The 15421-nt window shown below is 35.9% G+C and overlaps 1 protein-coding gene and 1 pseudogene across 3 annotated transcripts in view; both read right to left on the minus strand.

Moving 5' to 3' along the window:
- Positions 1-15421, minus strand: part of STXBP5L (syntaxin binding protein 5L) — a 398449-nt gene that overhangs the window by 237840 nt on the left and 145188 nt on the right. For all 3 annotated transcript variants that reach the window (XM_047876610.1, XM_047876607.1, XM_047876609.1), the window contains exon 7: positions 14431-14494. In XM_047876610.1, coding sequence (XP_047732566.1) covers positions 14431-14494 — 64 coding nt within the window. The remainder of the gene's footprint in view (positions 1-14430; positions 14495-15421) is intronic.
- Positions 12675-12772, minus strand: LOC125175856 (uncharacterized; annotated as a pseudogene).

Below are 15421 nucleotides of genomic sequence, written 5' to 3' on the forward strand. Positions count from 1 at the left end.
TTATTACAACCAATCCCTCAGAAATACAAGCAATTATCAGAGAATACTATGAAAAATTATATGCGAACAAAATGGAAAACGTGGAAGAAATGGACAAAATCCTAAACTCCCACTCACTTCCAAAACTCAAATGGGAAGAAATAGAAAAATTGAACAGACCCATAACCAGTGAAGAAGTTGAATCAGTTATCAAAAATCTCCCAACAAATAAGAGTCCTGGACCAGGATTGGGGAATTCTACCAGACATTTAAAGCAGAGATAATACCTATCCTTCCCAAGTTGTTCCAAAAAATAGAAAGGGAAGGAAAACTTCCACACTCATTCTATAAAGCCAACAATACTTCAATTCCCAAACCAGACAGAGACCCAGGAAAAAAAGAGAACTACAGGTCAATATCCCTGATGAATTATGGATGCAAAAATTCTCAACAAGATACTAGCAAATCGAATTCAACAGCTTATAAAAAGAATTATTCACCATGATCAAGTGGGATTCATTCTTGGGCTGCAGGGCTGGTTCAATATTTTCAAGCCAATCAATGTGATACATCACATTAATAAAAGAAAAGATAAGAACCATATGATCCTGTCACAAAATTAAGCATCCTTTCTTAATAAAAACCCTCAAGAAAGTCGAGGTAGAGGGAACATACTTAAACATCATAAAAGCCATTTATGAAAAGCCCACAGCTAATATTATCCTCAATGGGGAAAAACTGAGAGCTTTCTCCCTGAGATCAGGAACATGACAGGGATGTCCACTCTCACCACTGTTGTTTAACATAGTGTTGGAAGTCCTAGCTTCAGCAATCAGACAACAAAAGGAAATCAAAGGCATCAAAATTGGCAAAGATGAAGTCAAACTTTCACTTTTCGCAGACAACAGATACTCTACATGGAAAACCTGACAGACTCCACCAAAAGTCTGCTAGAACTGATACATGAATTCAGCAAAGTTGTAGGGTACAAAATCAATGTACAGAAATCAGTTGCATTTTTATACACAAATAATGAAGCAACAGAAAGAGAAATAAAGAATCTGATCCCATTCACAATTGCACCAAGAATCATAACATACCTAGGAATAAACATAACCAAAGACATAAAATATCTGTATGCTGAAAACTATAAAAAGCTTAAGAAGGAAACTGAAGAAGATACAAAGAAATGGAAAAACATTCCATGCTCATGGATTGGAAGAATAAATATTGTTAAAATGTCAATACTAACCAAAGCTATCTACACATTCAATGCAATCCCAATCACGCAGCCACTCTGAAAAACAGTGTGGAGGTTCCTCAAAAAATTAAAAATAGATCTCCCCTATGACCCAGCAATAGCACTGCTAGGAATTTACCAAAGGGATACAGGAGTGCTGATGCATAGGGGCATTTGTACCCCAATGTTTATAGCAGCACTTTCAACAATAGCCAAATTATGGAAAGAGCCTAAATGTCCATCAACTGATGAATGGATAAAGAAATTGTGGTTTATATACACAATGGAGTACTACATGGCAATGAGAAAGAATGAAATATGGCCTTTTGTAGCAATGTGGATGGAACTGGAGAGTGTTATGCTAAGTGAAATAAGTCATACAGAGAAAGACAGATACCATATGTTTTCACTCATATGTGGATCCTGAGAAACTTAACAGAAACCCATGGGGGAGGGGAAGGAAAAAAAAAAGGTTAGAGATGGAGGGAGCCAAAACATAAGAGACTTAAAAACTGAGAACAAACTGAGGGTTGATGGGGTGGTGGGAGGGGGGGGAGGGTGGTTGATGGGTATTGAGGAGGGCACCTGTTGGGATGAACACTGGGTGTTGTATGGAAACCAATTAGACAATAAATTTCATATTTAAAAAAAATGTAATCCCAATCAAATTGCACCAGCATTCCTCTCAATGCTAGAACAAGCAATCCTAGATTTGTATGGAACTACAAAACACTCCAAATAGCCAAAGTAATATGGAAGAAGAAAACCAAAGCGGGAGGCATCACAATCCCAGACTTTAGCCTCTACTACAAAGCTGTAATCATCAATAGAGTATGGTATTGGCACAAAAACAGACACATAGACCAGTGGAATAGAATACAGACCCCAAAATTGGAGACACAAATGTATGGCCAACTAATCTTTGACAAAGCAGGAAAGAGTATCCAATGGAAAAAGGAGTCTCTTTAACAAATGGTGCTAGGGGCGCCTGGGTGGCTCAGTCGGTTAAGCCTCCGACTTCAGCTCAGGTCACGATCTCACGGTCCGTGAGTTTGAGCCCTGCATGGGGCTCTGGGCTGATGGCTCAGAGCCTGGACCCTGCTTCCGATTCTGTGTCTCCCTCTCTCTCTGCCCCTCCCCCGTTCATGCTCTGTCTCTCTCTGTCTCAAAAAAATAAATAAACATTAAAAAAAAAAATGGTGCTGGGAGAACTGGACAGCAACATGCAGAAGAATGAAACTAGACCACTTTCTTACACCATTCAGAAAAATAAACTCAAAATGGATGAAGGACCTGAATGTGAGACAGGTAACCATCAAAACCCTAGAGGAGAAAGCAGGAAAAAACCTCTTGGATCTCAGCCACAGCAATTTCTTACTTGACACATCTCCAAAGTCAAGGGAATTAAAAGCAAAAATGAACTACTGGGACCTCAAGTTAAAAAGCTTCTGCACTGCAAAGGAAACAATCAACAAAACTAAAAGGCAACCAACAAAATGGGAAAAGATATTTGCAAATGACGTGTCGGATAAAGGGCTAGTATACAAAATTTATAAAGAACTCACCAAACTCCACACCCAAAAAACAATCCAGTGAAGAAATGGACAGAAGACATGAACAGACACTCTTCTAAAGAAGACATCGAGATGGCCAACAGACACATGAAAAGATAATCAACGTCACTCCTCATCAGGAAAATACAAATCAAAACCACACTGAGATACCACCTCATGCCAGTCAGAGTGGCTAAAATGAACAAATCAGGAGACTATAAATGTTGGAGAGGATGTGGAGAAACAGGAACCCTCTTGCACTGTTGGTGAATGCAAACTGGTGCAGCCACTCTGGAAAACAGTGTGGAGCTTCCTCAAAAAATTAAAAATAGATCTCCCCTATGACCCAGCAATAACACTGCTAGGAATTTACCCAACGGATACAGGATGCATAGGGGCACTTGTACCCCAATGTTTATAGCAGCACTTTCAACAATAGCCAAATTGTGGAAAGAGCCTAAATGTCCATCAGCTGATGAATGGATAAAGAAGATGTGGTTTATATATACAATAGAATACTACTTGGCAATGAGAAAGAATGAAATCTGGCCATTTGTAGCAATATGGATGGAACTGGAGAGTGTTATGCTAAGTGAAATAAGTCAGACAGAGAAAAACAGATACCATATGTTTTCACTCATATGTGGATCCTGAGAAACTTAACAGAAGACCAGGGAGAAGGGAAAGAGGAGAAAACAACTTACAGAGAGGGAGGAAGGCAAACCATAGGAGACTCTTAAATACTGAGAACTGAGGGTTGATGGGGAGTGGGGGAGAGGGGAAAGTGGTTGATGGGCATTGAGGAGGGCACCTGTTGGGATGAGCACTGAGTGTTGTATGGAAACCAGTTTGACAATAAATTATATTTAATATTAAAAAAAAAGAGCCTCCTAGGGAATATGGTCAGGAAGTGAGTTGCCAGAACAAATATAAAATATCCATTTAAAATTCTCCTCTCCCTGTCTTCTGACCCCTTCTTTAATACTATACCTCTCTACTTTATTTACCATATACTTTTGTTGAGTCCAGCCTTCAAAGAACCATCCCAACAAATGATTCAGAACAGATTCAGGTGTCCTTCTCAAAGCATTAAATCCAAATTATGGTTGAGTGCCCCCATGTAAATGAACTCTCCTCTATGTAGCCCCTATACTCAACCCTTTAAAAAACATTCCTATACACTTGGTGACTATCCAATTCCTAAATTCCTTTGGTGGGGAGGGATTCATATGTAGTGCCTATTTCTTTCAGGAGGAAAACTTATGCTTATATATTAGGCTGTACTGAACTCTGAGATCTAATTACTGGGCTGAAGGTAATGAAATTGAAGGTTGATCTTGTGAGGGTAAAATCATCAGGCAAGAAAACTACCTAATTTCATCAGTCATTTACAGTCTTCTAGAAAAGGAGAACCATTCTCTGGAAATAGTAAAAGAGGTACTTCTGTTGGCCAGGAGGGATCAAGGAAATTGGAGAGGGTGAAATTCTCAGGCTTATACTCACAAATTTCCCTATTCCAAGTGTAGTGGTTGAATAATGTCGCCCAGACCCTCAGAATGTGTCCTTATTTGAAAATTAGGTCTTTACATATGTAATTTGTTAAGAATTTTGACATGCGGGGCATCTGGATGGCTCAGTCCGAAGAGCATGAGACCCTTGATCTCAGGGTTATAAGTCTGAGCCCCATGTTAGGTGGAGACAATTTTTTTGAGATGAAATCATCCTTGAGTAAAGGGTAGGCCCTAAAGCCAATGACTGGTGTCCTTGTAAAAGAGGAGAGGACACAGAGGCATAGAGAAGAAGGTCATGTGAATACAGAGAAAGAGACTGGAATCATGCTGCCAGACATCAAGGGACACTAGGAGCCACAAGAAGCTGGAAGAGGCAAGAAAGGGTTCTCTCCTAGAGCCTTGAGAAGGAGCATGGCCTGACAAATATCTTGATTTTGGAGTTCTGCCTCCAAAAGGAAATAATAAATTTCTGTTGTTTGAAGTCACCCAGTGTACAGAATTTTGTTATGGCAGCCCTAGGAAGTGAATATATCAGGAATCAGGGTCACACTCTTTACTTATCAGGGCTTTAATTAATATATTACCTTAAATGACAAAAAAAACAAACCAAACCAAAAAACAAAACAAAACAAAACCAAAAAACAAAAAACACCTGTCAGTTGTAATTAAGATTTGTTGAGATGAAGAGAGTATCCTGGATTATCTGGGTAGGCCCAATCTAATCACATGAGTCCTTAAGAGTTGAGAATCTCTCCCAGCTATGGTTAAAAAGAGATGCTATGTTATCTTTGAAGATGGAGGAAGGGAGATTTAAGCCTAGAAATGTGTACAGTTTACAAAAGGTTAAAAAGGCAAGAAAATAGATTCTCCTCTAGAGCTAGCAAAAAGGAATGCAACCCTGCTAATATCTTGATTTTAGCTCAGTGAGACCTGTATTGGACTTCTGGCCTACAGAACTATAAGATAATACATTTGTGTTGTTTCAAACTACTAAATTTGTGATAATTTACATGAGAATAGAAAATAATACAAGGGGCATCAAAGGAAGCTGGTTTTTTTTTTCCATCATCATTATAGTCATCCTTGTTCTTTATCAGTTAAACACCACAAGTACTTTAAATCCTACTGTCTTACCTTTCCATCAGCCCCTTTCCCAATTATTCATATGAGGATGTTTAAGTAATTATGATGTCACTGCATGATAAAGTTTAATACCACTTCATCTGGCACCTTCAGTGGGTTCTTTGATTTTAAATTGGAGACAGTTCAAACCCAAACTCCTATCCTGAGGGTCTACAATCTAGAACAGGAGGCAGCAAACTTTTTATGTGAAGGGATAGACAGTAAATAGTTTAGGCTTCACAGGACTTACAGCTCTGTCACAACTGCTGACTTTACTCTTGTGGTAAGAAAGCAACCACAGACAATATGTTAGTGGTTAGCATGGCTGTGTCCCAAAAAAACATTTTATAAAAATAAGGCCTCAAGCGAGATTTGTCCCATTGGCTCTAGCTTCCAATCCCTGATCTAGAACAATTCTGATAATTATTGTCTTAACCAGGGTTCTGTGGAAAACAGCCTGAGGCTAGGCTTAAGTGCTAATGTTTCATAGAGAATTGCAATCTCAGAGCTGTAATAATAAAGGAAAACTGAAGTAAAGCAAAGACGTAAAAGTAAGATGATACATGATCACACTAATCACTACTTTATGGGAGAAGACAAAGAGACACAGCCAATCACTCAGCATGTATATATGTTTGGCATTGCTAGATGTCTCTAACAGTCTATGTGGAAAAACCATAATTCAGAATAGCCCAACCACAGAGAGGAAGGAAAGGAGAATTTATTTCTGTGTCTTGTCTAATATTGGTCAAGGTTTTCTCCATGGGAAGTTAATACCCCCTCATTTCAGAGTCTTGTCATTTGACTCCTTTGGTAGCTGGTAGGAAAGCCAGATATCATATCTTATAGTATGGTATATTATCTGAATCCAGAATTAAAGGGAGAAGCTAAGACTTGGCATAGCCAGTCTACTTAAGAAAACAGTACTGTATAAAACTGATTAATTTTGCCAAAACAGAGATGAAGCAAACAGTCATGATTTGGGGATACAGACAGGCCTGAGAGAATTCAAGGAAATGTATACAGTATTATGCCCAATATAAGCATCTCTCAGTTCAAGGGCACCCTCTTCGATTTGATACACTAATGCACAGTTTCTTTAGTAAATAATATCTCAGAGAGAGGATGGTCTGTTTTCTGATTCCACAATACTATGTTGTTTCAATATTACACTTAACATCAGTAATGTGTTCCTTCTTTCACCTCACCACAAAGCCTCTGTGGAAAATTGTCCCTTCCAGGTTGAATTTATCCCAGAAATGTAAATGTTTTTAATTAGAAAACCTATTAGTATTTCAACAAATTAACAATTTAAGGAATACTCATCTTGTAGTATAAGTACATGATAGCTTTCTTTTTTTTGTAATATAAGTGTCTGACATTAAACTTTTGATTGCTGAGGCATTCACTTCAGACATCCATCTTGAAGAAACACATTGCAAGCTACATGACTAAATAAAGAGCCAGGATACCCCACCCATGAAGTTCCCCTTTTTTAGAAAGCTCTGGTTGACACAGATAAACTGACAATTTGATTGACAGCTTACTTTTCCTTTCCCACACTTAAATTCCCACTCTTCTGTTTTATTTCACAAATAAAGTGAACATGTGAAACCCTAGGCATTCCATCCTCAATAAAATCAGAACCCCAGGTACATACACTCTCTCTTTCTCTACCTATGACTTCACTGAATGGCCCCAACCATGTTGTGTACCCTCTAGGACTCATGAACAATAATCTTGTTTTTCAAAGTTCCCTGATGATTGTTGTTGAGGGGTATCTTGACCATTAAAAAAACCCACAAGGGCTGGTCTAGCCACAACACTGGCTCTGAAAAAGGAAATGTTGATGATAGCTGGTTCAGGTCCAGCTAGTGTCCCCAGGTATTTCTAGATCCTATATAGCATCCTTATCAATAGACTGAGATTAGCACAAAACATATCTCAATGCATGTAGAAACGCATCCAAAAAATTCAACACTGTTTATAATTTAAAACTCTTTGAATATTGGAAATAGGTGAACTTCATAAAAGCAATCAACCAAAAACCTGTAGCAAACATCTTAATTTTGAAATCTTGGAAGATATTTCTTTTGCAGTTGGAAACAAAAGAAAGTTCCCATTAAAGCCATTTATATTCACCTCCACTGGGTTCCTATCCAACAAAACAAATATGTATATAAAAATATATAAATATTAGAAAGGAAGAAACAAAATTTGTCTATGTTTGCTATGCTTTTATACATAGCATATTCCAGGTAATCTAAGGACAGCCATTAAAAACAAAACATTAGGTGACACAATGAACACAAAATAACAAAATCAATATTTTATGCACTAAAAAGACTTAAAATTAATTTTTAAAAAAATTAATTCACAGAAGCAATAAAATCTATAAAGTACTTAGAATTAATCTAACAAAAGATATACATATGAATTTTGTGGAAAAAGTTATAAAGCTATATAGAAAAAAAGAAGGCTAAAGGAAACACTATGTTTATAGTTGGAACATTCATATCTTAAAGAAGTAAATTTTTTCTAATCGGTATGTTCAAATTACAAACAAAATCCCAGGAGACATTTACATAGAGTTTTAGAAACTGATTCTGCAGTGTATATAGTACAATAAATGTTCAGAAAAAGCCAAGATAGAGAAGGAAGAGGTGGAGGACATACCAGATAACAAGATGTTTTGTAAAGGTATTATTACTAATAAAATGTAGTAACAGTACACTAATAAATAAATATATCAATGCAACAGAGGAAAAGTCCAGAAAAAAGATCCATTCAAGCATGAGAATTTCATATGTGAGTGATATGTCCTTATAAATTAGTAACTAAATTAACTATTCAATAAATGAATTATTTATCTGTAAAAACAGACATATCCCTTATTTCAAACCAATATAAAATAAATTATATTTAAGTTCAAATCTAATCGTGAAATGGAAAGCCTTAAAACTGATCTTCTATTTTAAAACAAGGATGCTATTTTCCCACAGGAAGAAATGATTTACTGAATAAGATACAAAATGCAAGAAACAAATGAAAAGACTGACAAAATTCAATACATTAAAATAAGAAAAAACCTCTACGTGTCAAAAGGCTGTTGATGGAAGAACTAATGTACAAGAAGTCAAACAATTTGGGGGCACCTGGGTGGCTCAGTTGGGTAAGCATCTCACTCTTGATTTCAGCTCTGGTCATGAAATCGCAGTTTGCAGGATTGAGTCCTGTGGCAGGTTCTGCACTGACAAATGGAGAGATTCTCACTCTCCCTCTCTCTCTCTGCCCCTCCCCTGCTTGTACATGCAGTCATTCGTGCTCTTTCTCTCAAAATAAACAAGCTTTTAAAAAAAGTCAAATGATTTATTCAAGATTTCAAACATGTAGTATTCTGACATTAATACTAATTTATTTCTCATCCCTTTTAATTTTTAATTACTTAACACACATTATATTCATAAAAATATGAACAAAGGGGACTATCAAGGGGCGCCTGGGTGGCGCAGTCGGTTAAGCGTCTGACTTCAGCCAGGTCACGATCTCGCGGTCCGTGAGTTCGAGCCCCGCGTCGGGCTCTGGGCTGATGGCTCAGAGCCTGGAGCCTGTTTCCGATTCTGTGTCTCCCTCTCTCTCTGCCCCTCCCCCGTTCATGCTCTGTCTCTCTCCCAAAAATAAATAAACGTTGAAAAAAAAATTTATAAAAAAAATTTAAAAAAAAAGGGGACTATCAATACCTTTGATCACTTTCCCCAGTTCCAATCTCCAGTATCCTCCCCAGATTTGTACATATACTTTCAGGCCTTTTTTCTTGGGTATTTGAATATATAATAAAAACACAAATGCATTATTCAAGTAGCCTTATACTGCACTTATTGTTCTTCAACTTTTATTTTTAAAACATGGATTAAAGAACTTTCCATATCAGTACAGCATTCTATAATATGGATATATTGGCATACATTTATTCCATTTTCTATTAATTGAACTTTATTCTGTTTTCAGTATTTTGGCCCTTGGTAATATAAATAGGATAGACCTCTGAAATGAATTTTCTAAGTCATAATGAATACATGTTTTAAATGGTGAGAATGCCAGATTGCCCATATTGGTATATATACCTACTAGTGCTGTATCTAGGTGTCCATTATTCATTATTAATATTTTCCATTACCTGATATTATTTTTAACTTTTAATATTTTGCCAGTCTGATGTAGAAAAAATGGGATATTGCATTTCCCTAGTACTTATAAGTGAGGATATTTCCTTCTCACAGCAGCCAAACTCTGTTCTTTAGAGGTAAGAGACAACACATTTTCAACTCTTATAACTGCCTTTTCTAGTAAACTTACTCTCATATTTCTAAATAAATTTATATTTCAATTTCTTGATATATTAATTACACATATTGATTTCCTATTATGAAAGATGAGGATATGGTACAAGTTTTTTATATATTTTGCATGTTCATTATTTGCCTACTATACGTAGCAAATATCTCCCTCTTTATTGCCTATCTCTTATCATGATTGTCTTGTTATGGTATATTCCTTAAAGCTTTTAGGTTTTATGTCTTTCCTAAGGATGTCTCTACTTTACAGTAACAACTCATTTCCTATAGTTTCTTCTAAAACTTTCTGAGTTGTGATTTTAATGTTTATGTATTTTCTCCATCTGGAATTTACTTCTGTGAATGGAGTAAGGTAGAGAGACATTACTTTTTTTTTTTTCAAAATGGATATCCAATTGTCCATCACCATTTATTCAATAGTTTTTTATGTCCTAAAACATCTTCTCTAAAATATCCAAAAATTACCCCAAAAGTCTGAACCATTTCTGGGATACCCATTTACATCTATTGGTCTTTTTGTATCCCCTGTACCAATATCACAATGTATTGTATTACTTTTTAACAATAGCCAAATTATGGAAAGAACCCAAATGTCCACCGACTGATGAATGGCTAAAGAAGATGTGGTATGTATGTGTGTGGGGGGGGGGGGATATTTTCCATTACCTGATATTATTTTTAATTTTTAATATTTTGCCAGTCTGATGTGGAAAAAATGGGATATTCCATTTCCCTAGTACTTACGTGAGGATATTTCCTTCTCACAGCAGCCAAGCGCTGTTCTTTAGAGGTAAGAGGCAACACCCTATGATGCCAAGTGGGATATTCCTCAGCCATAAAGAAGAATGAAATATTGCCATTTGTAATAACACAGGTTGGAGCTAGAAAGTATTATGCTAAGCAATAAAAGTCAAAGAAGGACAAATACCATATGATTTCAGTCATATGTGGAATTTAAGAAACAAAACAGATGAACATAGGGGGATTAAAAAAAAGAGAGGCAAACCAGAAAACAGATTTAACTAGAGAGAACAAACTGAAGGTTACTGGAAGGGGAGGTGGCAGTGGGGGATGAGTTAAATGGATGATGGGCATTAAGGAGGGCACTTGCTGTGATGAGCACTGGGAGTTGTATGTAAGTGATGAATCACTAAATTCTATACCTGAAACTAATATTTTTTCTAGTCCATTAAACTTTATTTTTTTTCATTTTCTTAAGTTTATTTATTTTCATTATTTTTTATATGTAATTTATTGTCAAACTGGTTTCCATACAACACCCAGTGCTCATCCCAACAGGTGCCCTCCTCAGTGCCCATCAACCACTTTCCCCTCTCCCCCACTCCCCATCAACCCTCAGTTTGTTCTCAGTATTTAAGAGTCTCTTATGGTTTCCCTCCCTCCCTCACTGTAACTTTCCCCCCCCCCCTTTCCCTTCTCCCTGGTCTTCTGTTAAGTTTCTCAGGATCCACATATGAGTGAAAACATATGGTATCTGTCTTTCTCTGCTTGACTTATTTCACTTAGCATAACACTCTCCAGTTCCATCCGTATTGCTACAAATAGCCAGATTTCATTCTTTCTCATTGCCAAGTAGTATTCCATTGTGTATATAAACCACATCTTCTTTATCCATTCATCAGCTGATGGACATTTAGGCTTTTTCCACAATTTGACTATTGTTGAAAGTGCTGCTATAAACAATGGGGTACAAGTGCCCCTATGCATCAGCACTCCTGTATCCGTTGGGTAAATTCCTAGCAGTGCTATTACTGGGTCATAGGGGAGATCTATTTTTAATTTTTTGAGGAACCTCCACACTGTTTTCCAGAGTGGCTGCACCAGTTTGCATTCCCACCAACAGTGCAAGAGGGTTCCTGTTTCTCCACATCCTCTCCAACATCTATAGTCTCCTGATTTGTTCTTTTTAGCCACTCTGACCAGTGTGGTATCTGACCAGTGGTATCTCAGTATGTGAAACTAATATTAAAATGTTTGTTAACTAACCAGAATTTAAATAAAAACTTGAAGTAAAAATTTAAAAAATATTTTAAATATTTTCCTTTTTAAAAATTTATAGTTACTAATTTTATTTTTCTTCTTAACTGACGTATAATATATAGTGTTATATTAGTTTCAGGTGTACAATATAATGATTCAACAATTCTGTTCTTCCATTTATCTATTTTACCCTTCTCCCCAACCACCTCCCTTCTGGCAACCATGGGTTTGTCTCTATATGTAAGAGTCTGGTTTTTTTTTGGCTTGTCTTTTTTTCTCATTGTTCATTTGTTTTGTTTCTTAAATTCCACATATGAGTGAAATCATATGGTATTTGTCTTTCTCTTATTTCACTAAGCATCATACCCTCCAGGTCCATCCATATTGTTGCAAATGGCAAGATCTCATTCTTTTTTATGGCTGAGTAATATTTTATTGTGTATATATACCACATCTTCTTTACTCATCCATCTATGGATGAACACATGGGTTGCTACCATATGTTTGCCATTGTTAACAATGCTGCATTAAACACAGGGGTGCATATATCTTTTCAAATGAGTGGGGGTGTTGTTGTTGTTGTTTTCTTTGGAAAATATCCAGTACTGTAATTATTAGATCATATGGTATTTCTATTTTTAATTTTTTGAGGAACTTCTATGCTGTTTTCCACAGTGGCTGCACCAATTTGCATTCCCAGCAACTGTGTACAAAGCTAGAGGTATCACAATTCCAGAATTCAAGATACACTATAAAACTGTAGTAATCAAAACAGCATGGTACTGGTATAAGAACAGACACATAGATCAATGGAACAGATTAGAGAGCCCAGAAATAAACCCATGCTTATATGGTCAATTAATCTATAATAAAGGAGGCAAGAATATATAATGGAGAAAAGACAGTGTCTTCAACATATGATGCTAGGAAAACTAAGTTGCACGTCACCCTTGCCCAGGGGCCATTCCAATCTTCTCTGTAATTTTAATATATGTGCTGCCAAAGGAGCACAGTGCTTAGAAAACTAGACAGCTACATGCAAAAGAATGAAAATGTACTGCTTTCTTATACTATACACAAAAATAAACTAGAGGCGCCTGGGTGGTGCAGTCGGTTAGGCGTCCGACTTCAGCCAGGTCACAATCTCGCGGTCCGGGAGTTCGAGCCCCGCGTCGGGCTCTGGGCTGATGGCTCAGAGCCTGGAGCCTGTTTCCGATTCTGTGTCTCCCTCTCTCTCTGCCCCTCCCCCGTTCATGCTCTGTCTCTCTCTGTCCCAAAAATAAATAAAACGTTGAAAAAAAATTAAAAAAAAAACACTCAAAAATGGATTAAAGACCTAAATATGAGACCTGAAACCATAAAACTCCTAGAAGAAAAAATGGGTGGTAAATTCTTAGACATCAGCTGTAGAAATATTTTTCCAGATATGTCTCTTCATGCAAGAAAAACAAAAGCAAAATTAAGCTAGTGGGACTACACCAAAATAAAAGGTTTTGCACAGCGAAGGAAACCATTAATAAAACAAAAAGACAACCTACTGAATAGGAAAAGATATTTGCAAATGATATATGCAATAAGGGGTTAATATCCAAAATATATTAAGAACTTATACAACACCAAAAAAAACCCCCAAATAATCCAATTAAAAATTGGGCAGAGGCCCTGAATAGACATTTTTCCAAACAAGACATACAGATGACCAACAGACACATGAAAAGATGCACAACATCGCTCATCATCAAGAAAATGCAAATAAAAACTACAATGAGATTGTCACCTTACACTTGTTAGAGTGGCTGAAATAAAAAACAGAAGAAATAACAAGTGTTGGTGAGGATCTGGAGAAAAATACTTTCTTATGAATTTTAGAATAATTTCCTTAAAAATAAGTAAATTCTGATGACACCTGATTGGAATTACAGTGTATTAATGGATCAATTTGAAGAAATCCAATGTTCTTTCTATTACCATCAGGCAACTTGACTTTCAGGCTCAATATTTATTAGACAAATTCACTTTCTATCATTTAAAAATAAACAAAGAAGAAAACCTATACTAACTAATTTATACAGGTGTTTTCTATGGTATTTAGCAAAAAATATATTACTGAAGAAGGAATATTTATGATGAAAGTGATGCTTTAGATCTTTTCATTGTTATCAACTTTGTTTCCTCAAAATGAAAATTATGAATAATCAAAATGAATAAGGATTATTTCCATAACCTGAGAAATTTTTCTGTATAATTACCTATTTATAAAATCAAGATTGGCTAATTTATGATTATTTAATATTGGTCATGTATCATTACCAAAACTGAATAGCAAAGGCCTATGATTAATGATATTGATAATCAAATTGTTAAGTTCCAGCACAGAATATTTGAAAATGGAAGTTGTTCCACATGTCCCATACCTTCCTCAAAATTCTAGAATTAAATATCAACTTTAACTCTAGGTGAAAAAAGAGACTTAACTTGGGACCATTATTGTGAACAATTCATTCATTCATTCGTTTATTTGCTCATTCATTCATTCAACATATTTTAATTTTAGAAAACACTGAATGCTATGAACTGTGCTACAAGTTAGGTACAAAATAAGAACAAGAAACACCTTCATTCAAGAATGAGGAAAATAAATGCAAGAATAATGGTATTGTAATACTCACTTTCCCTTCATCTCTTGGGCTATCACTTAAATGTACAACTGGACCTGGATGAGTCTTTGTGGATCTGTTAAATTAATTCAAAATAGTAATTAAAAAATAAAAATTAAAACACCTTACCATTAGAGACTGGAACAAAGAAATTATACTAGAATATACTCTTAATAATCTGAGAGTTATTCATTTGAAATTTGGTTGTTTTTCTTGAAGACTATCTTTCTTTCTCCTAGTAACTCTGTTAAAATAGGTGTAACTGTTTTAAAATCAGGTTTAAGAACATAGATCCATATAACAATAGGGTTCTTCATTTCTTTTTTGTTTTAAATGTTTATTTATTTTTGAGAGAGCAAGCATAAGCAGGGGAGGGGCAGAGAGAGAAGGGGACAGAGGATCCAAAGCAGGCTTTGTGCTGCAGACAGACCCAATGTGGATCTCAAACTCACAAACCATGAGATCACGACCTGAGCTGAAGTCAGACGCTTAACCGACTGAGCCACCCAGGTACCCTAGGATTCTTTATTTCTATAGCACAAAAATTAAATACTCAAAGGGACAATATTAATAATGAAAGCGATGCTTTAGATATTTTCATGTTATCAACTTTATTTCCTCATTATCAAAGGAAAATTATGAATAATCAAGATGATGCCTTTTCATAAAAGTATGGATTTATGGACTGGGCATTTTTATGTTTGTTGCCTTATCTGGACCTCCGAAAATTTAAAATTGAACTTTTAGTTACACAAGAAAGAAAACTTACACAGCCATAAGGCTAATGCTGTAAATCCTTGCAACCAAATTGCAAAGTATATAACTGATTTACAATTTCTTTTGACATAAAATCTCTAATTTTGCTCCTAAGAAAAGTTTAGTATCTCCTTTGATTTACAAAGAAACTCTCTCTAGTGATAGCCAGATTACAGAAAACTGACAAACTGAGGAAACATAGTTCACTGGTTATGTCTTACTTATTTGTTATCTAGGGTAAGCAATA

Source organism: Prionailurus viverrinus, chromosome C2 (genome assembly GCF_022837055.1).
Source record: "Prionailurus viverrinus isolate Anna chromosome C2, UM_Priviv_1.0, whole genome shotgun sequence".
In the NCBI taxonomy this organism is placed as follows: Eukaryota; Metazoa; Chordata; class Mammalia; order Carnivora; family Felidae; genus Prionailurus; species Prionailurus viverrinus.